This window comes from Cheilinus undulatus, linkage group 13 (assembly GCF_018320785.1).
Source record: "Cheilinus undulatus linkage group 13, ASM1832078v1, whole genome shotgun sequence".
Lineage (NCBI taxonomy): Eukaryota > Metazoa > Chordata > Actinopteri > Labriformes > Labridae > Cheilinus > Cheilinus undulatus.
This window is the reverse complement of record NC_054877.1, coordinates 8,551,649-8,574,391: the sequence shown is the minus strand read 5'-3', so window position 1 is coordinate 8,574,391 and position 22,743 is coordinate 8,551,649. Positions and strand designations below refer to the sequence as shown.

General features: G+C 39.6%; 1 protein-coding gene across 4 annotated transcripts in view; it reads left to right on the top strand.

Moving 5' to 3' along the window:
- The window catches only part of efr3a (EFR3 homolog A (S. cerevisiae)), a 172,027-nt gene that overhangs the window by 130,439 nt on the left and 18,845 nt on the right, over nt 1-22,743 (top strand). For all 4 annotated transcript variants that reach the window (XM_041803480.1, XM_041803481.1, XM_041803482.1 and 1 more), the window contains 11 exons: nt 3,406-3,484; nt 6,571-6,706; nt 10,218-10,388; nt 10,536-10,650; nt 12,652-12,703; nt 14,384-14,556; nt 14,749-14,824; nt 18,008-18,169; nt 18,499-18,630; nt 18,845-18,912; nt 21,066-21,193. In XM_041803480.1, coding sequence (XP_041659414.1) covers nt 3,406-3,484; nt 6,571-6,706; nt 10,218-10,388; nt 10,536-10,650; nt 12,652-12,703; nt 14,384-14,556; nt 14,749-14,824; nt 18,008-18,169; nt 18,499-18,630; nt 18,845-18,912; nt 21,066-21,193 — 1,292 coding nt within the window. The remainder of the gene's footprint in view (nt 1-3,405; nt 3,485-6,570; nt 6,707-10,217; nt 10,389-10,535; nt 10,651-12,651; nt 12,704-14,383; nt 14,557-14,748; nt 14,825-18,007; nt 18,170-18,498; nt 18,631-18,844; nt 18,913-21,065; nt 21,194-22,743) is intronic.

The window sequence follows — 22,743 nt, the reverse complement described above, 5'->3', positions numbered from 1 at the left end:
TTCAGATCATCAAATCAATTTTAATATGTCACTAAGACAACCCAAGTAAATACAAAATGCAGTTTCTAAATGATGGTTTTATTTTTTTAGGGAAAAATCCAAACTTATCTTGCCCTGTGTGAAAACGTAATTGCCCCCTGAAACTAATAACTGGTTGTGCCACCCTTGGCAGCAGTAACTGAAATCAAGCGTTTCTGATAACTAATGATGAGTCTTTTGCAGTCTGTGGAGGAATTTTGGCCCAGTCCTCTTCACAGAATTGTTTTAACTCAGCCATATGGGGGGGTTTTGAGCATGAACTGCCTGTTTAAGGTCACACCACAGAATCTCTGTTGGATTCAAGTCTGGACTTTGACTTGGCCACTCCAAAACCTTAATTTTGTGGGTTTTTTGAGCCATTCAGAGGTGGACTTGCTCTTGGTGACAAGTGAGCCAAAATAATCTGTGTATAGAAATCCCATTTCAATTTTGACTATTTTCTTGCCATAACTAATTGTTTTGCAACTAGAGAGGGCAGATTCAGCAGTTTAAATTGCATCTTCGTATGGTTTCACCAGACACTTTTCTTCTCTGGGCTCTGTGGTGGATGTTGAAAAGCATGACATGACCTATGGTAAAACCAGCTGTTGGATGGCCTGATCAGAGCAGCCATGACTCAGTCCTTGCAGCTGAAACTGCCCCCTGCAACCTCTAGAATGTCCCATTGTGTTGGAAAAAACTTTTAACCTTAACCACAAATGAGGACATTTCTGATATAATATACTTAAGTAAGCATCAGGAGCTGTTACTGTAACTCTACCAAGAGCGCATAGGTTTATGAAAAGTTGTTCAAAATGTCCCATTTTCACAGAAAAGGTCCTCTTTTCTCTAGCTGCTGAGATTTAGTCTTGCTACCATAATGCAATGCAGCATTGTCCCCTTTAATTCTGCAGTTTATTCATTTTTGTCAAGGCAGCACCGCCCACTACTCGACCTGTTGACTCCTAATAATCATGTAATATTCATTAAGGGAAACCCACGTACATTTGCTTTTTCTTTTTCAAAATTTCCAGAGATTTGTTGAAGATTCAGTTACTCTATTGTCTGTTTAGAGATCAAACGTGAACGTGTGTGTGTAGTTGAAGCTTTGAAATGAGTGACATTATTGAATCTCAGCATTCTGTTAGTAGGTGGGTGATCATGTCACCCTCCTGCCTGTCTGTGCAGACATAAATAGCAGACGTATATAATAGAGGATTTTACCTGGAGGCAGTGGGTTGGCTCCCACAGGGATCTGAAATCCATCATCCTCCATCTCCCACTCGCTCTCATCTGCACGGCTTCATCTTCACCCACATGATGTTGTATAAAACCTCCGACCTTGTGTTTATCTCAACTCCACGGCTTCGGCTCAAAGGTCAGGATGACCCTGCTGGTTTTACTTTCTTTACCTGGCCTGATCATGAGATCAGTGGTGGATGTGTCAGGTTCCTCTTCGTGTTGTTTTCTGTTTGTTTGTTTGATCCTCCTCTGCATTATCTAATTATAACTGTCTATGTTTAACTCAGAGTCTGCAGGCATCCCTGTTTAACAGTTAGATAACATGATCGTCGCTAGGTTAATATTCTAATTACTATGCTCACTGTCTTTATTTATGCTGTGATGGGTGAGGGAGAGGGTTTTTTTTTAATCAATACCTTATCGACCTCAAACCCCAAAGTTTAGCCTAAAAATAAGAGGTAACCTGGACTGTGCAGATCATCAAAATGAGTTAAATTTCTAACTTTTTTAGGGTGTAAGTTTATGGTTATAGTCAGACTGTAGAAGTAGGAAGTAACTGTCATGTTGAAAGTCAGTTTTAGTTTGTCATTAGGCTAAAGTTTAAGTCCATTCTGCAGTGAAACCAAAGATTGCTGAGGGATGCACATGCATCGATTTAACATCAGCATCAGCTGATATCTGCACGCTTTGACTAACATCTGCCATCAGCAAACATTGTCCAATCAACCAAGCTGAAGATGTTGAGTTGTACCAATTTAATGCTGGCATTTTTCACACTTAAATGCTGATTGTCAGTGATTTGTCGGACAAAATCAGTACTGGCATTGGGCTTGATTTTCACACTCAGTGCATCTCTAAAGTCACTTCTGTTAATCTTAGAGAATGCACAGGTACATCACTGGTAACTGCTGATACTGGCCCTGTTTACAAACATTGGCCATATAGTGTTGTATGGACAGGTACCATTTACCAGAGTTTATATGACTTTAATTTACTTTTTCAATTAAAACAATTACAAAAAAAATCTTTAATGTCAAAGTGAAAACATATTTCTAAAAAGTCATGTCAAATAAAAAAAAAAATGTATGTCATGCAAATAAGGGACTGCATAAAGAGTCACCTATGGCTGCAATCTCAGGTCTGAGTCTGTGGGGATAGGTCTCAGTGAGGCTCATCACACTGACTCTTCTTTGCAAAACTGCTCAAGCTCTGTCAAGTTGCACAGGAATGTGACATGAAGAGCCCTTTCAAGTCCAGCCATAAATTCTTTATTGGACTGAGGTCTGGGCTTTGACTTGGTGACTCTAGAACATTCATCTAAAACAGACAAAATAAGATCAGCTGCTAAGAACACGTCACACTACCATCAGATGACACTTCGGTTGAAGAAGGAAGCATTCCATCGAAACATGTAACGGTATGAACTAAAATCTTTTTTGTCTGTTATAGAAGGAAGTATAAGCATATCATTAAGAATAGACATAATGAACCTTTTTGGACTGTCTTGCACGCTCACTCATTTTCTGAGGACAGCCTGATCTAGGCAGATTTACACGTGCCATATTCCTTTCATTTCTTGATGATGGATTTAACTGAACTCTGGGGGATGATTGGTGCCTTGGATTTTTTTATCCATCCCCTGATTTATACTTTTCAATAACTTTTTCTCTTAGCTGCTTGGAGTGTTCTTTTGTCGTCATGGTGTAATGGTAGCCAGGAATACTGTCCAACCAGTGACAGGACCTTCCAGACACAGGTGTCTTTATACTACAATTACTTGAGACACATTCACTGCACTCAGGTGATCCCCATTTCACTAATTGTGAGAGTACTCACACCAGTTGACTGGAGGTCTGTTGGATTAGATCAGTCACTTTAAAGGGGGGGAGTTTTTATGCAGTCACTTATTTTACATTGCATATTTTTATGTAATTGACATTACTTCATAGAAATCTATTTTCACTTTGACACTTAAGTGTTTTTTTATCGGAAAAACTGGTTCAGACTTAGCCCGTCTAGAACGGTTATGTACGGATTCAGTTCCAGTAGAAAAAGCGTCAGTAAGTCCAAAATAGATATTTCTAGGTTTCTCTCCTTAAGATTTATCAGTGACCATGTTTCTCTTCTTTCCTCTTCTTTCTTCAGTCACCTTGACAACCACCACCTGTGGGACCCCAATGAGTTTGCTGTCTCCTGCTTCAGAATCATCATGTACTCCATCCAGGTATAGTATATCTTTAAGCTGGACTCATTCTGATTGCATCCATCATTGTGGCTGGTTGTAGCTCTTTACTGGTTTTATACAAATATACCACATCAGCTTGACTTTAAAGGTTTGCCATGCAGTCTGTTCATTGTTACTTAATATGTGCAGCTTACCCCGCCCTCCTCAGTCTCTTTAATCTCACTTCTTCACCTGTCGATCATCTTGACGGGCTGTCATATAACCCCAGGCTTGAATTCAGTGGCGTCTCTGAAGCCTCCATGGGCAGATGGAGCACACACAGCTGATCACTCCAGCTCTGATTCTCTATTTTTATGTTTCTGCTCAGCTCCTCTGATGCTCATCTGGGTCTTTGGTGTTTTATGTACTCTGAAATCTGCTTGTTAGAAAACCCTTTATCGGGGCTGTTTACTGTCAATCTGTGTCTCTCATTCGTGCTGGGGGATTCCCCAAACCAGACCTTCATCGTACATTTATTAATCTATGATTGAAGTGTTCAGGAAGTGATTTTGTTTTTATTTATTGGATCCCTTTAGCCTTGGCTCATGGCCACAAAATGAAGGATGTTTTCCCTAGGGGTTTAAGATTCTTTGATTAGAGCTCAAAGAGTTATTGTCCAGCATCTGTCTACACCTTTTTACATGCTATAACACCACCTTTTGATCAACCCACAAGGCTCCCTGGTGGTTGTGGGGTCCACGTGTATAAGTGCAAGAAGAATTTGTTGATGCAACTCCATGCAAATCTGCATTTGTTTTATGTAGGGTTGGCATTTCTCTGTCTCTTTTCTGTCCCTGGTGTATGTTGATCTGTCTGCAGGTGACAGCACAGAGCGTCTGTTAGATCTAAACAGTGGAAAAAAAAAAATCACCTCATGTTTGTGCTGCAGAGACTCAGCAGTTAGGAGGAATCAACGACCATTTGTAAAGGACATCCTATGGTAGCTGAGATCTAACAGCCCCAGTGTATAAACTCAAAGATCCCTAAGCCAACTATTGACATCAGGATTTTTTTATCGGCTGGTAGCCCCAGTTATTGTTTTTAAAGAGAAAAACTTTTACAAAGACGCAGTCATTAAAAGTGATATTGACATTTACAAAAGCAAAACCATTGTGCCCAGAATGCTCTGCAACTGTTGCCCTTTTTTGGCACTTTTTTGTGTACTCTTGAACTTTGTTGCCACTTCTCTGTTTTACCTCTTGTCACCTTTGTGGTACTTTTTTGACACTTTCTCTATATGTTTTTTTTTTAAACCTTCCTTGTCCCTTTGGCACTTTTCCAATACTTTTAAGGTACGCTTCTTTCCTGGTACTATTTAGCCACTTTTCTGGTACTTTGTGGCACTATTTTGGTACCACTCTTGAACTTTTTCAGCACTTTATAGGCACTCTATGGCTTTGTTTCATTTGTTACATTTTTCTATCATGTATATTTTTAGTAACTTTTCTTGTATTTTTGGCACTTTTCCGGATATTTCTTTGACAACTTTCTAGTTCCTCTGTGGGACCTTTTGGTAATTTTTTGACTCTCTTCTAATAATTCAGGAGATGTTTTTCCACTACATTTTTTGGCACTGTTTTGGGCTTTTTCTGGACTTTGTGGTAACTTTTTTGCACTTTTTAGGCACTCTTTAGGCACTTTTTGAGGCTCTATTCTGGTACTGTATGGAACTTTTTTGGTCATTTTTGAAGTACTCTTCCAGCATTTTCTGGGCTCTTTTGTTGCACATATTGGTACTTTTTGGTTGCATATTTTCTGTTACTTTTATGGTTCTTTTTCATTAACTTATCTAGTCCTTTAGGTACCTACCGGTATGTATTTCTTGTACTCCTTTGTACTCTTGAGTTAAATCTCTTGTACTTTTTGGGGCACTCTTCTGGCACTTTTTTGGGGGCACTTTTCAGGTACTTTAAGGCATTTCTGAAACTTTTTTAACAGTAATTTTTTTTTGGGGGGGGGGTTGAGGCACTCTTCTAGATTTTTAGACCCTTTTCAGGTACTTTTTGAAGTACTGTCGCCACTTTTTAGGCACTTTTCTGTTCCTTTGTACACCACTTTCTAGTTGTTAAGCCATTTTTTAGCTTTTATTATGCTTTCTCTTCTAGATTTTTAGACTCTTTTCAGGTACTTTTTGAAGTACTGTCGCCACTTTTTAGGCACTTTTCTGTTCCTTTGTACACCACTTTCTAGTTGTTAAGCCATTTTTTAGCTTTTATTATGGCATCTTAATAACCAATATGTTACATTTTTTTACAGATTTGTAAGCTGTAATATTTGTAGGGTAGTAATTATAATTTTCTTCATCATAAGGAATCTCTCAGTGGATTTTTGTTTCCACTGGGTGGCTGAATTTCACAAATTTAATCAACTGACTTGATACATTGGCACATTTGTTTTAAACGAACCCATCTTTCCACTGAACAGATGCCACTGAGGACGCACTGTTCCTGATCTGAGTGGAATGATTCAAAACTAAGTTTGATATTTTATGATGACTGAGTGTTTGCCTGGTGTCATCCATGGGTGGAGGCTTTATCGTCTTGACTAGGCTGTTTTTCTCTCTACCCCTCCATCTGTCTACTTCTTGTCAATGCAAAAACGCTTCCACATGTACAGTATTTCCACATTTTATACATACATGGCACAAAGAATTACTTTGATTCAACTAAAAATGTTGTTGCCAAAGCAAAGAACCATAGGCTAATTATGTTGCAGTTTCACAAAAATGTGTCACAATGCCTTCCTAGAAAGTCACTTTAATTACATCTTTTCTGTGTTATTCCTGTTAACACTTTATCGAGAAATGCCAAGAGGAAAATCTTTAAATACAGCACAAACATCTCTTCTGACCAAGAGACGAACTGATTGTAAGTCACAGTGATCTTTCTGTCATCTTTTTTCTGCAACAACTGCAACTTGACTTCTTGTTGGAGACATCTGGTCTTTTTGTCTTGAGTTAAGTCAATCTGATTCTGTCATTCAGAGGGATTAATCATCCAGTTTATAGGATATTAGCCCCATCACCATTCCTAAGATGATCACTGTGGATAAAAGTCGGCTTTGTCTCTGTCTTTGTCATCATCCAGGCTCAGCACTCCCACCACGTCATCCAGCAGGTCCTGAGCCACCTGGACAACCACAACAAGAACACGCCGCGGGTCAGAGCTGGCATTGTGCAGGTCCTTCTGGAGACGGTTGCTATCGCTGCCAAAGGCTCTGTGGGTGAGTCAGCTGATTGGTTAGTTGATCAAATCGAATCCATAGCAACCATATAAAATAATACCTGGATTATGACAGGCTAAAATTTGTTTCTGTTTTTTTGTTTTGTATCATTTTAAACTCAAATTGTAGGTTTTTCACTCTTTTTTTCCTTATCTCGACTCTAAGAATGTAGATTTGACATTTTATTGCAATAACGTGTCAAAAGAGGGACAGCTCTTTGTGTACCATGATAGGACTGCATTTTTTGTAACAGCTGAAAGAAATGGTTTTAAAAACCTTCTCGATAAGAATCAGCGTTAATAACGGAATAGAGACATGCTCCCTTGAGAAAATGATAGTAAATATTCCTAAAAATATGCTTTTTCATATCAAGAATCGAAAAACATGCTGCTTTTGTCATTAATTTCCCCCTGACTTGTGTTTCACTGCCTCTTCCTGGAATAAAAATCTTCCTTCCTGATCAGGAATGATTCAGGAGTCCAAAAAAAGTGACGCATTGTCCGTGGAAAGTGAAATTACGACTCCTCCCAATCTGTGGCTCGGTACAGTATGAGTTTGTGGTTAGATCAAGTGAAGTGGACACGTAGTTCCCTAGAATCCTCCATAAAAATTCACAAATTTACACACTAAGTATAACACACCAAGACACAACGAGGCTGTAACATTTAACGTCTATACAGAGCAGAATGTGGGCTCCACAGTGTACAGGGGTCAGCGTAGTAGCCTCCCAACAAGAAGATTTCTTGTTTGCTTCCCGATCAGGACTTTTTTGTGCAGAGTTTGCATCTTCTCTCTGTGCATGCATGGGTCCTTTCCTTTGAAAGTCTCAAACACGGAAGTTGAAGTCAGACCTGTTGTCTTGCTCTCATTCTCCAAACAGCAAGAAAAAAACGCTCTCGCTAGCTCGCTCACACATGAACAGCATCGCCAGCAAACACAACAAGCTACTAAATAGGGGAGCAGGTGGCCTTGTGGTTAAAGGCGCTCCCCATGTACGCGGGTGGCTTGGGTTCGAATCTGGCCTGAGGCCCTTCACCACATGTCTCTCCCCCACTCTTGATGCTATCCACTGTCCTCCTCTATCCAATAAAGGCACAAAAATGCCCAAAAGTAAATCTTTAAAAAAACCAAGCTGCTAAATAATAATAAATGGCAGCTGGAGGTCCGCAGGTATGCCTGTTTCCTACATGTTTATTTCTTTATCGTAATCGTCATCGTAGGAAATACACATCAAAAGTATTCCTGCTGTTGGGATGGTAATTTAAGATGATGGTCACATGTTTGCAATGGAAAAATGTCCCAAAGTTAGGGATTCTGCTCATAGTTCTGCTCCCATTGTGTAAGTGTATTCAGTCGTACAGTCAAGATACCAAACATGTTAGAAATACATCCAACCAGTCAGGAGCAGCTTTTCAGGTCATGGTTGGCTGTCTTGTCCTCCTGTACACTGCACAACAAAAGACACGACCAGGCTGACAGCCACCCTGACTTCCAAGTGAGTCACGAGACTCAAAATTTATATCTTTATTGGTGTAAAATTGCACAGTATACACGCGACTAATTGGAGAACACTGTGTAAAGTGTTGCTGCCAGCCTGTACACTGAAAATCCCAGAATGTGTTATGCCAATGTCAGGCTAAACACAAAAAGGCTAAGCACAAAAAGTTAGGACATTTGTGTCTTTTTGACATTGTGTATTTTAGTCATTTTTTGTTGTAGCAATGCTTCCTGGCAATAAATCTTGTACTGTTGGAGAGCCTGTTTGATTTCCTTTTAGTGGTGCCTCATTTATAAGGAACATATGTTTGTGGGATGAGCAGAGGGGCTGATTATGTGGGTTGCACCCATGAAAAACTTGCCAACAGCTTATTCTGCTGTTGGCTGACTCTTGTTTTGAGTGTCTGGTTCCTGTCAGTTGCTGACAATCCGGAGCCTGATTGGCATTCTCAATGCAGAGAGATATCAAAACCATTTTCTGTGGCGGTCCCATATCTCCACAGTCTGGGACCGAACTCTATACTTGATATATACAAGATGGCAAAGCCATAACTCTGCAGAGAAAGGCCCTGACTGGGAAGCAACCAGGGACCTTCTTGCTGCAAGGCAACGGCTGTAACCCCGGCGCCGCCGTGCAGCCCAGGCTGTGAACAAACGTGCAGTATTTACTGTACTACACTGTACAAACTCGTCCATCCAAAAATTATGATGAAATTGCTCTAGCTGGATGCTAATGCTAATAGTAATTACTAATCAGTTTGCTCAGGTACAGCTTCTGTTTCTCGCCAATATTTCTCTTTTTTCAGTCCATCATGATCATCCCTCTTTAACTCATCCTAACGGCTGGGATGTATTTGTCAGAGCGATGAAAATTCACATCAGACCTTGATTATCATTCACTTTGACACCATTCACAGGCTAATATTACAGATTTAAGGGCTGTCAGGTCTTAAATCCATACAGCTCCAGGACTGAGCTGTAATTGTATATTAGCAGGCTTATAAAGTAGGCTTTATGGTCAGCTCTTGTTACAGACAAGGCTGCCTCTTTCATTACATATTTTTAATAAGAAGCATGTATTTTAAGTGTTGTGAATTACCCAATGAACTTCGTGAAGGATCAACAGAGTTTAAACACTTGTAAGTAATGCACACTTGGGTCTATGATGGCATCCTTCATTATCTAATTTACTGAGCTACCAGGACACAGATCTAATAACACTGTGTTGGTGTTGATGTAGAATAGTAGACCTCTGTCATACTGTGTAATGTGTTCTTATTCTGTTAGAGTAGGTGCATTGTTAAAACCTTTTATCCCTGTTAAATCCCTGTGTCCCATACAGATGTAACATGGATGTGATTAGCTTATCTTAGCACAAAGAAACTCTCAGACTAGCAAAATAACACTTCTTAATAGCTCCTAGTGTCTTTTTTCTATATTTGCTCTTAATTAACATGAACATTTAAATTTCACAAGGTTAGGAGAAGCTTGATTCTTACAGGAATCTTCTCTTTTCACTGCAACGACTTTGACCATCTTTTAAAGAAATGACACTGAGCTAATGATGTGTAAAGAGATGATGCTAGTCTTTTGTCAAATAGCACATAAATAGCTAGACTTAAAGTGTTTGATAGTGATTTTTCCATTTTTTCAAAACAGTTATAGTATAAAAAACACTCTCTTGTAAAGATTCCATCGCTTAAAGTTTCTAAATGTTTCCTGTAATGTTTCAGAAAGTGTTATTGATAATCTTAGGCTGTCTTCCTCCTTTTTTATGCAACCACTTTGGTTGGGAACATTTGCCAAGGATGGAAAAGAATCAAGGAAGCCATTACTTTCTCTTAAGGCTGTAGGCTGCAATAAACTGGAGCTATTCCATGCTACTCTGCAATATTTTTTAGTCATTTAGACCCTGAAATGTGTCTAAAAAGGCCCCTCAATTTAGAGATCCAAGAATCCCTCTTTAATATACTTCTGCTATGGTTGCTGTGCCTGTGCATGAATGTGATTCCAGGTCCCACAGTGCTGGAAGTGTTTAACACTCTGCTCAAACACCTGAGGATGAGTGTGGACTTCGAGCTGGGAGACAGCTCCAGGAGAAACTCCAGCACTAGTGTTTCATCGGCGGGCCGGGGCAAAGAGAGCGAGGAGAGAATCGTCCAGAACGCCATCATCCAGACCATCGGTATGACACTACTCACATGCCCTTAAGCGATGTGCAAGAGTCATAAGTCAAAGCTAAGCATACAGTTATTCTTTGATGAGGAAGAGGAACAGTAAGAAGTCTTTGTGTCGGAGTGTTGACTCATCGTCTCCTGTGTCCCCTTGGCAGGCTTCTTCGGTGGAAACCTGCCAGACTACCAGAGAGCTGAAGTCATGATGTTCATCATGGGCAAAGTGCCAGTGTACGGCACCCCCTGCCACACCTTGGACACTGTCAAGATTGGGTGAGTCACGCACTTCTTAACCAAAGGACCTGGGGGGTTTCCCACACACTGCTGCAGCGAGTCAGCTCAGAGCTCCCAGAAGCCCTTTCTCCTAGATGTAGATACATTTTGGCTCTAAACATTCTTTTTATTCTCTTTCAACACAGTAAGCATGAACACTCAGCTCACTGTACAATAAAATCATGGCAACTGTCCTACTGCTAATCTGGCATGCCAGATGGATTTGTTTCACACATCCATCTGCTAAACCACTCATACACAGCGTTTGGGAAAGGGCAGAGCCTTTGAAAAAAGAACTCGGAAGGTGACTGTATGAACATTCTGTCTGTCACATCTTTACGGGCCAATCAGAGCAACAAAATACATTACATCGTAGCCCCTACCGAGGTGCGCTGCTGCTGAGGCGTAAACCCCATAGAGAGCTGCATCACGCAAACCATGGCAACTGTAAACATGTCAGTACACAACTTTTGTCATTTTTGAAAAGAAAACAACTCACCACTGTTCTTTGTTCTTCTTTTGATGAAGAAATGTCGTCAAGTTCTGATAAAACTGGCACTTTAGCAGCAGCATCGACGCTATTGTCTTCCGCCATAAGTGCACCGTCCTCTTGTTGCTGCTTGCTTACGTCACGACTCCGCTGTGCCCAAAAATACTGCCCCTCAACGCTGATTGGTCCTGTCACTTTCTAACCAGGCTCAAACAATTCAGATGAAGGCTTTGCAAGATGGATTCGCCAGTGAGAAACATGGAAACAGGCTTATCCATCTGCTTTGCAAGGTTATCCTACCGCAGACGTTTTGTTTTTTTATTCTCTTATTTGGGGAGATAATCATTGCCTATTATTGATTCATTTAAATTTGACGTCACCACGCATGCGACTGTACTTAGTTTTAATCACACCCAAGATGTGTTACAAGATTAAAACCTTAACATTAAGAGCATTGGATTCATTACAGTTCATCAAAATAAATAATTAAAATGGCTACAGTATCTAGTATGCTTCCTTTGTTCCTTTTCTGTTACTCCAAACTGGGTTTGATTGAACTTATGATTCAGAAAGTCCAAATATAAAAGGAACAAAACAAACAGTTTAAGTATTGGTAGGTCAGTAATTCCCATGTTGTCCAAATTGAATATGACTATGGAGTCCTTGACTTTAAAAAGAGATTTTTCTTGTCCTGTAAGATTTAGCTATATGCAGGAAAAATTACAGAGCTGTTATACATTTTAATCTCTGTATAACTGAGGTTAAAAAGTGAATTGTGTGTTAATCTGTCCTCACTTCACCCTCAACGCCCCACGGTGAATCCAGCTCCGGGGTCACTGAGACGACTGCTGGCTTCCCTCATAAAAAAAATTAAAGAAAAAAACGAAAATCTAGCTAATCCCTCCGGCCTCAGGAGTGCGAAAACAGATAATCCCAAATCAAACGAACACTGTCCTCTTGCTCACAGACCATCATCCTCACTCGCACTCTCATCCTTTTCGGGTAATTGCCTGAGGAGGGAAATTTGACTCGCTGTTGCTGAGTGGAAGTCTGATGGGGCTGCACTTTCACTGCCTGTTTAAATTCAACTTTTAAGAGCTGCTGCTGCCTTTATTCTGCCTTTTAACAGAGTCATATAGAGGGTAAGCTAATGCACCCCTACTGAAGACTGATAAGACAACAAAAATCAAACTCAATGGCACCAAATATTTCAGGATTTCTAGATTTTGATTATCAAAAATTGCAAGCCTTCATGCAGTTTACATTGCAAAACAATGTTTCATTATCAAAAACATACTGTATAAATGCAAGTCCCTTAAAATGTACTCCTTGGTATCAGAAATGATGTGCATTTTTGGTTTATTAAGGGGTTTAAATCAGAGAGTATTGCTATAATTTCTTGAAAAATGTTTATTGCTTTAATTGAAAAGAAAAATTACCCATACTGTAGTTTAAGCCCTGACACAATATTTGACATTCTTTCTTTCTGTTGATTTTATTTATTCTCTCAGGCACCAGGGTACAAAGCGGATCCAGACCATGCTGCTCAGCTCTCTCATCATGGTGAGTCTTTTCTGTAATGTCTAATTTATGCTCTCTGTCAGATACCTATGAGTTTATGGGCTTTAGGCAAACTCTGCATTCATTTTGTCCATTTTCTTAAAGCTTATGGATAAAGACCAAACATTGCAGTACCCCTAGAAATCGTGGGGGCTGACGAGAAGTGTAGAGAGAGAACAGACCAACAAAGAAACCCATGCAAAATGGCAGAAATGTTGTGCCATTTAAGAGGATGCAGCCTTATAAGTGTATGTTTGAAAGGCATTTGCATCGCAGTGGCGTGTCAGAGGCTGCCCCCATTAGAAGGCGTCACCAAATGTGCCCTTCGTTCCCTGAAGGATTCTTGCAGTGCAGATACAATTTCATAGGTAAATGAAGCATAAATGAGCCCAAAGAGCTCAAAATTGTCCAATGAGCAAAATCAAGACTGTTCATGACTCAGATAAAAATCCTATTATTTAAATATATGGCAAACACTGTCTTAAAATCATAAAAATATGTATAAAATAAAGGCTTTTAAGAGAATCTTTAAAATACATGAATTTAAAAAGTGATTTCTGTAGCTCATTTGTATGTAAACTGTTATATTTTATTTATTGACTTTAAATCAACCATTGAATACCACTGGCTATTTCCTTCAATCATTATCTTCTTCTGAGAAGATGAGGCACAGGTGGCACTCGTGCACCCAGCAGTGTTGTGAATGCCTCTAAAGCACCCATGCTTTACTGTAGCATCCTAACTCACTGCAGGCATCCATACACGTTCTTAGAGCGATCCATTACAGCATCTGTCTGTCCTCAGCTCCCCCCAGCTCGCTCCACCTCCTCCTCACTGCCACCTGGCTTCTCAGTGTAGCTGGAGGAGGGGTGAAAGGGCATAGTATTTATAACAGCACGCAGCTGCAGATGGGGCCCATGTTTGTTTGTGAGATGCTGCAGACGGCCGGGGTAGAGCTCAGATGGTGGAGGGCTGCTGCTCAGAGTGGAGGCAGAATCACGCGCTGGTTTGGTCTCTTCATCTCTGAGGTGTGAACACAACTGGAGGCACTCAACTCAACATGGACCCAGAAATGGAGAGAGTAATAGTGTTCCTCTAGGACTGTCAGAGTTAACCTTTGAGCTGTGATGAGTGTGAGGTCCAAAGTTAATTCTTAACATGTTTTTATAATCACATTATGTGATTGCAACGGTGTTTTTCAACACATTGAAATCAGTTAAGCTACTGTAGCCGGGACAGCAGCTGGATGCTTTTCACATTAGCATCATCCTGTTCTTACAGTGATGTAAAATAAGGACAATGCTAACCTTGGACGTCTCATTTTAATAATAAACAGTCAACAGTCCTTTTTAAAAGTAATAACAGTTTTATGAAAACAATTATGTCAGTCCAAAGAGTAGACCCCCAAATTTCAGATGACTCAGTACATCCAGGTAAAAGACACCATTTTTACAGCTGTTCCAAATCAAATCAACCCCCTGCTGTTCATATTAATCCAAAAATATCAGTTCAAGGTAATGTGGGAGAGAAAAGGTCAACATTCGGACGCTTTTAGCCGCTTGTGAGCATAACCTTTAAGCTTCATCGGAGCGGTGTTTCTCTACGACTCTCCCTGTGGATTAATCGTATCACGCTGTGGTAAGTCAACTCACACTTTCCTCCCCCCACTCCTCTCAACCTCAGGTAACCTCCGGCTTTAAGTCCAAGTCCATGGCTGCCGCTCTGCCTCCTCCCTTCCTGGATCCGCTCTTCTCCATCTCCCTGATGGAGGACAGTGAGCTGCGACAGCTGGTGCTCGAGATCCTGCACAATATCATCGATCGGCATGACAACCGGGCCAAGCTACGTGGCATCAGGTACGAAAATGCACGTCAGTCTACATGTGATAATACTATAACGCTGTACATGATGTTTCATGTACGCCAAAACCAATCCATACGTGATTTTTATCCTCTGTAGTGTTTTGGAGTGTGGATTCTGTGACTTTAAGTTATTGATTCCTTTTAATATTTGTTATGATTCTCAGTTTGTGTCTGTTTTTGTTGCAGAATAATTCCTAATGTTGCAGCACTTAAGATTAAAAGAGAGAAGATTTCAAAACAAGATGTTGCATTTATGAAAAAGGTGAGAACAATGTAACAGCAGGTCTGTTTAAACACTTCACTAATAAGGATCATCTTGCTCCTAACAAAAGCAGTCAGAAGCATTGTTGGGAGTAAAATAACTCCACTACTATCTGTGTTACCTAGTTTATGCCGTTACAATTGCCAACTTTCAAAGCACCTTTTACCTGTAATCTTATGTGACAATAGCCAAGTGAGTTTCAGTCAAGAAGAGGAAGGAAAACTTTGTCCTCCACCAAAAACAGTTATTCTAATCTTACAAAGCACTTCACCAAACAACATACCTCTACTAAACCAACTGTCAGAGAGTATCCACTATAAGCAGTGGTGATCGATGCAACTCAGTGGATTCACCTGGAAAATGGTTCTTGGGAGTGTAAAAATCCCTAGTACAGCAGAGGCTATGTTAAAGGCTGCATTCAAAACATTTTCATGCATTGGGGGGAATTTGTATCACCAGTGTACATCCAGAGTAACAAGAGGAGCTAAGCCTCTGTTGAGCTGCAATGCTCTTTTATCTTACGTAGTGTGGCCACATTACAAACCCCTATACCAAATACGTAGGGACGTTGTGTAAATTTAAAACGATTGCAGAGGTTTGCAAATCTTTTTCAACCTATATTCAATTGAATACAGCACAAAGACAATCAATCAATCTTTGTTTGTATAGCATTGATTCATAACCAAAGTTTTATCGAGAAACTTCACTAAGAGGGCACGTCGAGTCTGTATTTTTGAATGAATTATTCTTAAGATCCTAGAGTAATCACCATCAGCTCAGCCTTAGCAGACTTTAGGCTTGTTACAGTGTTGGGTGAAACCTTCCCCTTACAGCCGGCTCAGACTGCACAAATTCAGCAAGGTTTTGGCCCAGCTGTAGCTCGTCGTCAAAACTCTAGCCCAATTTTGAGCGTCGATGGCAAACGGTATTGTAGTGGCATACTTAATGACAAATCCAAGACACCAAACAACCACAATTTAAAAAGGCTCAAATATCAAAAAATTTCTTACATCCTTGTCTAGTTTGGCAACCTGACCTGATGTAAACGACGTGGATCCTGATGCCTACCAATAGGAGAGCATTTGCTCCTTATCTTTGCGTCATCATTTACAAGAATCCCTGCTTTTTCTCCTTTCAGAAAAATAATGTGTACATTCAATTTCATTTTATTTACATTTTCACATGCGTACCTTAAGTTCTATCTGAAGGAGATCCAGTCCAAATTGTCCTCCTCTTTATACATCCATAATTGTTCTCCATAATCCAAGCATAATTATTTGTTGTTTTCTTCTTTTACAAGCAAACGAGTAGAACGTCCTTTTTAAATAATTTTTCCTTTCCTCACCTGGCAAACTAATTATCACAGGTGTCTGAGATTGATTTCAGTGATCCAAAGAGCCCTGAGACACAATAACATTCATGAGTTTAATTGAAAAACAAAAAATTGAATGTTTATGACACTCAAATTGGGCGGCATGGCGGCACAGGGGTTAGCGCTGTTGCCTCATATCAAGAAGGTTGCTGGTTTGCTTCCCGGTCCGGGTCAGGGCCTTTCTGTGCGGAGTTTGCATGTTCTCCCTGTGCATGTGTGGGTTCTCACCGGGTACTCTGGCTTCCTCCCACCACCAAAAACATGCTCATTAGGGTAATTGGTGACTCTGCCCGGTTATCTGTCCTGCGATTGACTGGTAACCAGTCCAGGGTGTACCCCCCCCGCGACCCGGAACAGAATAAGCGGTACAGAAAATGGATGGATGGACACTAAAATCCAATTTGCATAATAATTTTGAACGCAGTGTATAAGAGACTACATTGACAAAAAATCCAACAGCCAATGAACAAACGTTTTTTATGTGCAAAGTAATTTAGAGGTTTCATCATCTAGAGTCCAAAATATCATCAAAAGATTGAAATCTCTGCACATAAGAGGCAAGGCTGATAACCAACATTGGATGTTTGTGACCTTTGACCCTTCAGGCAAACTGCATTAAACACAGTCATCATTCTGTGATGGATAACATCACACTTCAGAAAATCATTGTAAGTAAACAGCACATAACTGCATCTGCAAATGTAGGTCTGGACTCTACCATTCAATTCAAACTGCATATGTTAACAACACATGATAAGTATCATGATTGGGTATAGAAGCAGCACTCCTTAAAGGCTCAGTCTACTCCATCAAAACTGTTGGAAGTATTTGAGGTACTGTAAGAACTCAAGTAAAAGATTTGTACATCAGTTTAAAACTCTCCATGATGCACTTTTAATTAGGAAAAAAATCTTTGGTTGGAAAGGTGGTTTAAAACTCTGAGTCACAGAATGTTAGCACTAAGACAGGAAAAGCCCACTCCCCATCGTTCATGACATTTCCAAAAAGAGCCCACAGATTAAGTTATTCACCTGTGACTCACACCTGAGTGGTAACCTTTACCCAGGCATCACACACTTTAAAGAACAGCGGCAAGTATGAAACCCTCACATGAGGATGATGCGGCCACCTCAGCCCTCGTTCACCGTCAGAGGTCATTAGCAGCATCTAATTGGTATTCATTAGTGGTGGAAAACGTCACTGGCCTTCACCCTCCATTAAACTCCACTCTGAGCAGATTAATGCAGGAGTGAGGCTCATTTTTATTTGTTTTATAAAGACGGCTCTGCAGGAAGAGGCCTCTGACACACTGGGTTATTTTTAGGATGATTCAGAGTTAATGGGATTAATCTTTTCAGTGGATGGCACCGCAGCATTTCAATTTGCATTTACAGGCACAATGACGTTTTCATTACTATCATAGAGAGAGCTGCTGCTCTGAGAGGTAAAATATTTGATTTAGGAGTAGAGACGCCCTGATTTATCTACCACCAAACATTAATGAACAATTTTCATTAAGGATAAATTAGTTAAATATCATGAGTTACACTTTGCAGGATGACTCTAGCATACTTCTCTGTCAATAGGAATTATGTCAGTCTTTGTCAGTCTTTGTCAGTCTCCCTCAGAGGGCTGCAGGACTCTAGCAGCCAAAATAAGGTAATAGCTCCCAGTGTTTATCCTGGGTCAGAGGAGGAGGTCACGTTTAAAGTCTTCATGTGGTCAGAGTTGCTTGTGGATGGGACCACCCAAGAACCTGCATAACCAAAGCATTTCTGTTTTTTTGTGCCATTTCTATCATTTTTCTCCAGCATGGCCAGCAGCTCTACCGTCACATCTACCTGGGCTGCAAAGAGGAGGATAACGTTCATAAAAACTTTGAGCTGCTCTTCACCACCCTGGCTACTCTGACCATTGAGTTGGCCAACGAGGAGGTGGTTATCGACCTCATTCGGCTATCCATCGCTCTGCAGGTAACCCTGTGTTTAATCCCAACAGAGTGGAGTTTATCAAGAATGAGATGTAATCTTATTTCAATAAACTCTATTTGTTGACCTTACTGGGAGATGTTTGTACTTATCCAAAGCAATTAAGGGTCTTATTTTTGTGTATTTTGTCTTAAGATGAAGTGTTTATCTGGACTTATCAGGTAGACATGAACTAAAGTAGTAATTACCTCAAAGTTTGACACATTAAACTTGATTTGGTTGGAGTTCTGCGGCGTAAAAAATAGTTTCCCAGTTAATAAACAAAAAAAAAATGCTTTACCTGTTTATAAGACAGCTGTTACTTGTCTTTGCAGGACATGGCTCTGACTAATGAGGAGAACATGCCCATGTTTATTCGCTGTGGCATCATGGCCTTGGTGGCAGCGTACCTTAACTTCCTGAGCCAGATGATCGCAAACCCTCCCTTCTGCCAGCACGTCAGCAAGGTGCACCATAACCTCTGTAACTGTATTGTTATTTGAGTCTGGATCGATGCTGCTGTTGTGGTGTTTTCCCTGTAAAAGTCACTTTTGCTTTATAGACTAAAAACTTTAAGTAAAGCAATACGCAGATGATGTAATGCTGTGTTTACCTGTTTGACCTGTAGCCATCATTATTTGGGCTTTATTTGGCTCATTTTTCTGGCTGTGTCCTCTCCAGGTTATTGAGCTGAGGAACATGGATGCTCCGTACCTTCTTCCAGAGCATGTCTTCAGAGACAAGTGTCCGTAAGTATCCAACACAGTACAAAGTTACTATCAGAGATGCAGGCTTTTCAGCTGTGTGCTGATAACAAGCTGAATGGTCCCTCTCCTCTTTAGTCCACAGGACACAGCTCCTTTTGTTTCCAGAGATAATTTTATGTTTTGTATCAACTTACCACAGAACAGTTTCTCATTTCACCTCAGTCCACTTTAAATGAGCTTTTGCCCGGAGAAGACGGTGATGTTTCTGGGTCCTGTTCAGCTTTAACACACATATCTGAAAGGCACAGCCAACTGTGTTGACCGACAATGATTTCTGGAAGAGTTCCTGAGCACACGCAGATATTTCCAGTACAGAATCATGCCTGTTTTTAATGCAGTGCAACCCAAGGGCCTGGAGATCATGGACCTCCAAAACTGACTCTCCCCCTTGTGTCTTGAGCACAGAGATTTCTCCAGATTCTCTGAATTGTTTTATCGGTTTTATGTATCGTATATGGTGAGATTGGTGAACATCTCCCCATCTTTACTTCTGAAAGACTCCCTCTCCCTAAAATGCTCCTTTTATACGCATTTATGTGATTGACCTGTTGCCAATTAACCCTCATTAGTCGCAAAACGCTCCTTTAGCTGTTTTTACTTACTTAGCCATCCTTTTGTTGTCCTGTCCCCTCTCTGTTAGATGTGTTGCTGCCATCAAATTAAAAATGAGCTAATATTTTTCATGAAATTTTAAAATTCTGTTTCAACATCTATGTTGGTTATGTCTTTTTGCGAGTGAAAAAATTAGTTTATATATTTTGCAAATGTTGCAATTTTTGGCCTTCACATAACACAGTGCCCCAGCTTTTTTGGAATTGGGGTTTTCGTCATGCACACAGCTCTTCACTCTTTCCTTAATAGAACTGATCCTTAACATAGTAATGAAAGATGAATTTCTGTGTCTGTAAATGTAGCTTATTATCTTAGATTATAAACTTTGTGAATCATTTGAAGCAGTGTTAATTTCATCAACTAAAACTATGACTAAAACTATTCGACAGCCTGTTTTTCCATGACAAAAACTAGACTAAGACTAACAACAATAGATCTGTGATGACTAAAACTGACAAAAACTAAGTTTAGTTTCTGTCAAAATGACTAAAACTGGACTAAAATGTAATTTAGTTTTCGTCGGACATTCAAAATCTGTGATATTTCTCCACTGTGGGTAAATCTGTCAAAATACGATTCATCTCTATCTATTCTGCCTCTCAGCTGTATAAAGTAGGGACCCTGGGTTTGGCAGGTTGCAGAGAACACACTACCGTGATTTGGTACCAAATTAAGGCAAGAAAATAAATGCTTAGACTAAAACAAGACTAAAATGTTTTGAGTTGTTGTCGACTAAAACTAGACTAAAACTAAAAAGGGTAGAAATGACTAAATGGGACTAAAACTAAAATGCATTTTATTTAAAGACTCAAAGTAAAATTAAAAGTAGCTGCCAAAATTAACACTGATTTGAAGTGGTGTGAACTGAACTTTGAGCTACTTCAGATAATGTAACCGTAAATTTTCACAACACTATGTTGAATGGCCTCTGCAAAATCACAAACTATGGTTAATTATTTCACTCATTAGAGGCAGGAATTGTATCAGCATCAATTATTCGGGCTGCTTTAAATAAGTTTAGCACTCCCCTACCTCCCCCTTCCTACTGTATACATTCTTTATTACCTTTGCTCGTGAACATATTTGCTTACAAAGCAGGATTGAATTAGTTGTGTAATATCCTAGCGTGGCTTGTTTGTTTGTAAGAGGATTGATTCTTAAATCTAAGTGTCTTGTGGTTGATATTTGACACCTTTTGGTTTGAGACATCCCAGAAACGAAATTCAAATCAGATCAATGAAAACAAATCCCACTATCATTCTCAGTTTGACCCAGAATCCAGCAGACATCTGTTGATAAAACCTGATTATGAGCTTATACGAACCAGGATCTATTTCTGCTTTTTAATCCCTCACTACTTTCGACGTCTGCAGTCAAAGACAGGATTTTAGTGTCCATATTTGGACGTCAGTGCGGAAGAGTATCGAGACAGATCATCCCAAATATTCTCGCTTAGTCGTCAACAGCATTCACCTTGTTTTTGTTGTCTGAAGTGGATCATGGTGTCATATTTTCCTTTACAGACTTCCAGAGTCGTTGGATAAGGAGGACAAAGGGTTGTACTTCCAGACAGCCGACATGGCGGAGTGTTTAGCGGGACCGGGGTACAACGCAGAGAGACTCTCTGTTCCTTATGTTCCTCAAGTCACAGGTATGACTTCAGTTACAACCTTCAAACTGCATGGTGCTTATAGAGATGTCTGAGACTTTGAGGCTGTTTTTTACCCTGCATGTACATATGAGGACAGTACATTTTGGCTTTCCTGCAACAAAGTCATCATTTCTGCTTGTAGAACTTTTGAGATAATTGTCCAGAATGTCCATTGAAGTTCAAGTAGTTTGCTTGAAATGTTTGGAGAATTTGCTGTTTGGATATTTTGCGGAAATGCTTGGAAATATAAAACATTTGCATGGAAATATGTGTGGACATGATTTTGAGGGAAATTGCTTATTTTTTTCCCTTTTCATGGGAATATGAGAAATGTATTTGTAATTTTTTGGGAAATTGGATTGAGAAATTTGGGGGTAGGGGTTGCCCTTTGATATTTTCAGATTTTTTTATGGAAAATTCAGTTTTTTTGAGCATTTATTTGTAAATGTTTTGAAATTTACAAATACATTTTATATCTTTTATAGTTGTGAAATTTGCATGGAATTTTTGGGGGATTTTTTTATTGAAATATTCAGGCTTTATGATTAAGATTTCCTGAAAGATTTGAGGACTCCTTAAATACATTTTGATGTGCCTTTTATGGGAAAGTTTAGAAATGTTTTTAAGGGTTTCACAGAAATTTTAGGTACTTTCTTTGAAAATATACAGAAGTTTTTTGGATTTTGGAAAGAAAATTTTCTAAGTTATTCCTTTTCAAAGACAAGGCTGATGTTTTTACTCATACTTATCCAAAATAAGTGGGAGAAACAAAAAATCCTTTGTAAAGAAAAACTCAGGTTGCAGGAGGTTAATTTCCAACATTTATTCCAACATTTCCATCCGAGATTCTCATGAATAATCTCAGAGATGTAAACGTGAAACAGATTTATTCATTGTTTGGAAAGAAAACAGATCAAACTTGTTCAGCCACTCAGATGGGTTTTTTGTTTTTACGTTTTAACAATCCCAAATCATCAGCCAAGTCAACATGTGACAGAAATAGAGGCATAAAGTTAGATGGTTAAAAGAATGACAAGTGTTTAAAAGTACAGCATAAAGCATGAATTTTAAACTCTGATGTTCATGCTAACAAACTGGTTCATTACTGCTAAATGACAAAGGATTCAGTTAAAAACTTTTCTGGAAAGGATCAGATTGTTGTCTGTATGTTATAGGAGAGTAGATGCTCCCACCGCATTGCCTGACATGCCATTCCCAAATATCTTAATCAACCTGAGTCGATTGGTAATAATTAAAAGTCTTGTCTGTTGTAAATATGATGAGTTAAACACTATATCAGTGATCATAAACTGGCATCCAGCAAGCAATTTCCCTGTCTGATAATCGTCACAGAAGATCTGTTTCCTTTATGTGGTTTTGACAATCACAACACAGCATAACAGCATCAAACTCAGTGGTAGATATCACCAGGGCTTGATGATCCCTGCTCTATATAAAATCAAGCAATAAAACAATAATGGTACCCCAGAAACAATCCAACAGGGTTTGGTTAAGGTGAACATAATGCCAAAGTTATATGATGAAGTGCT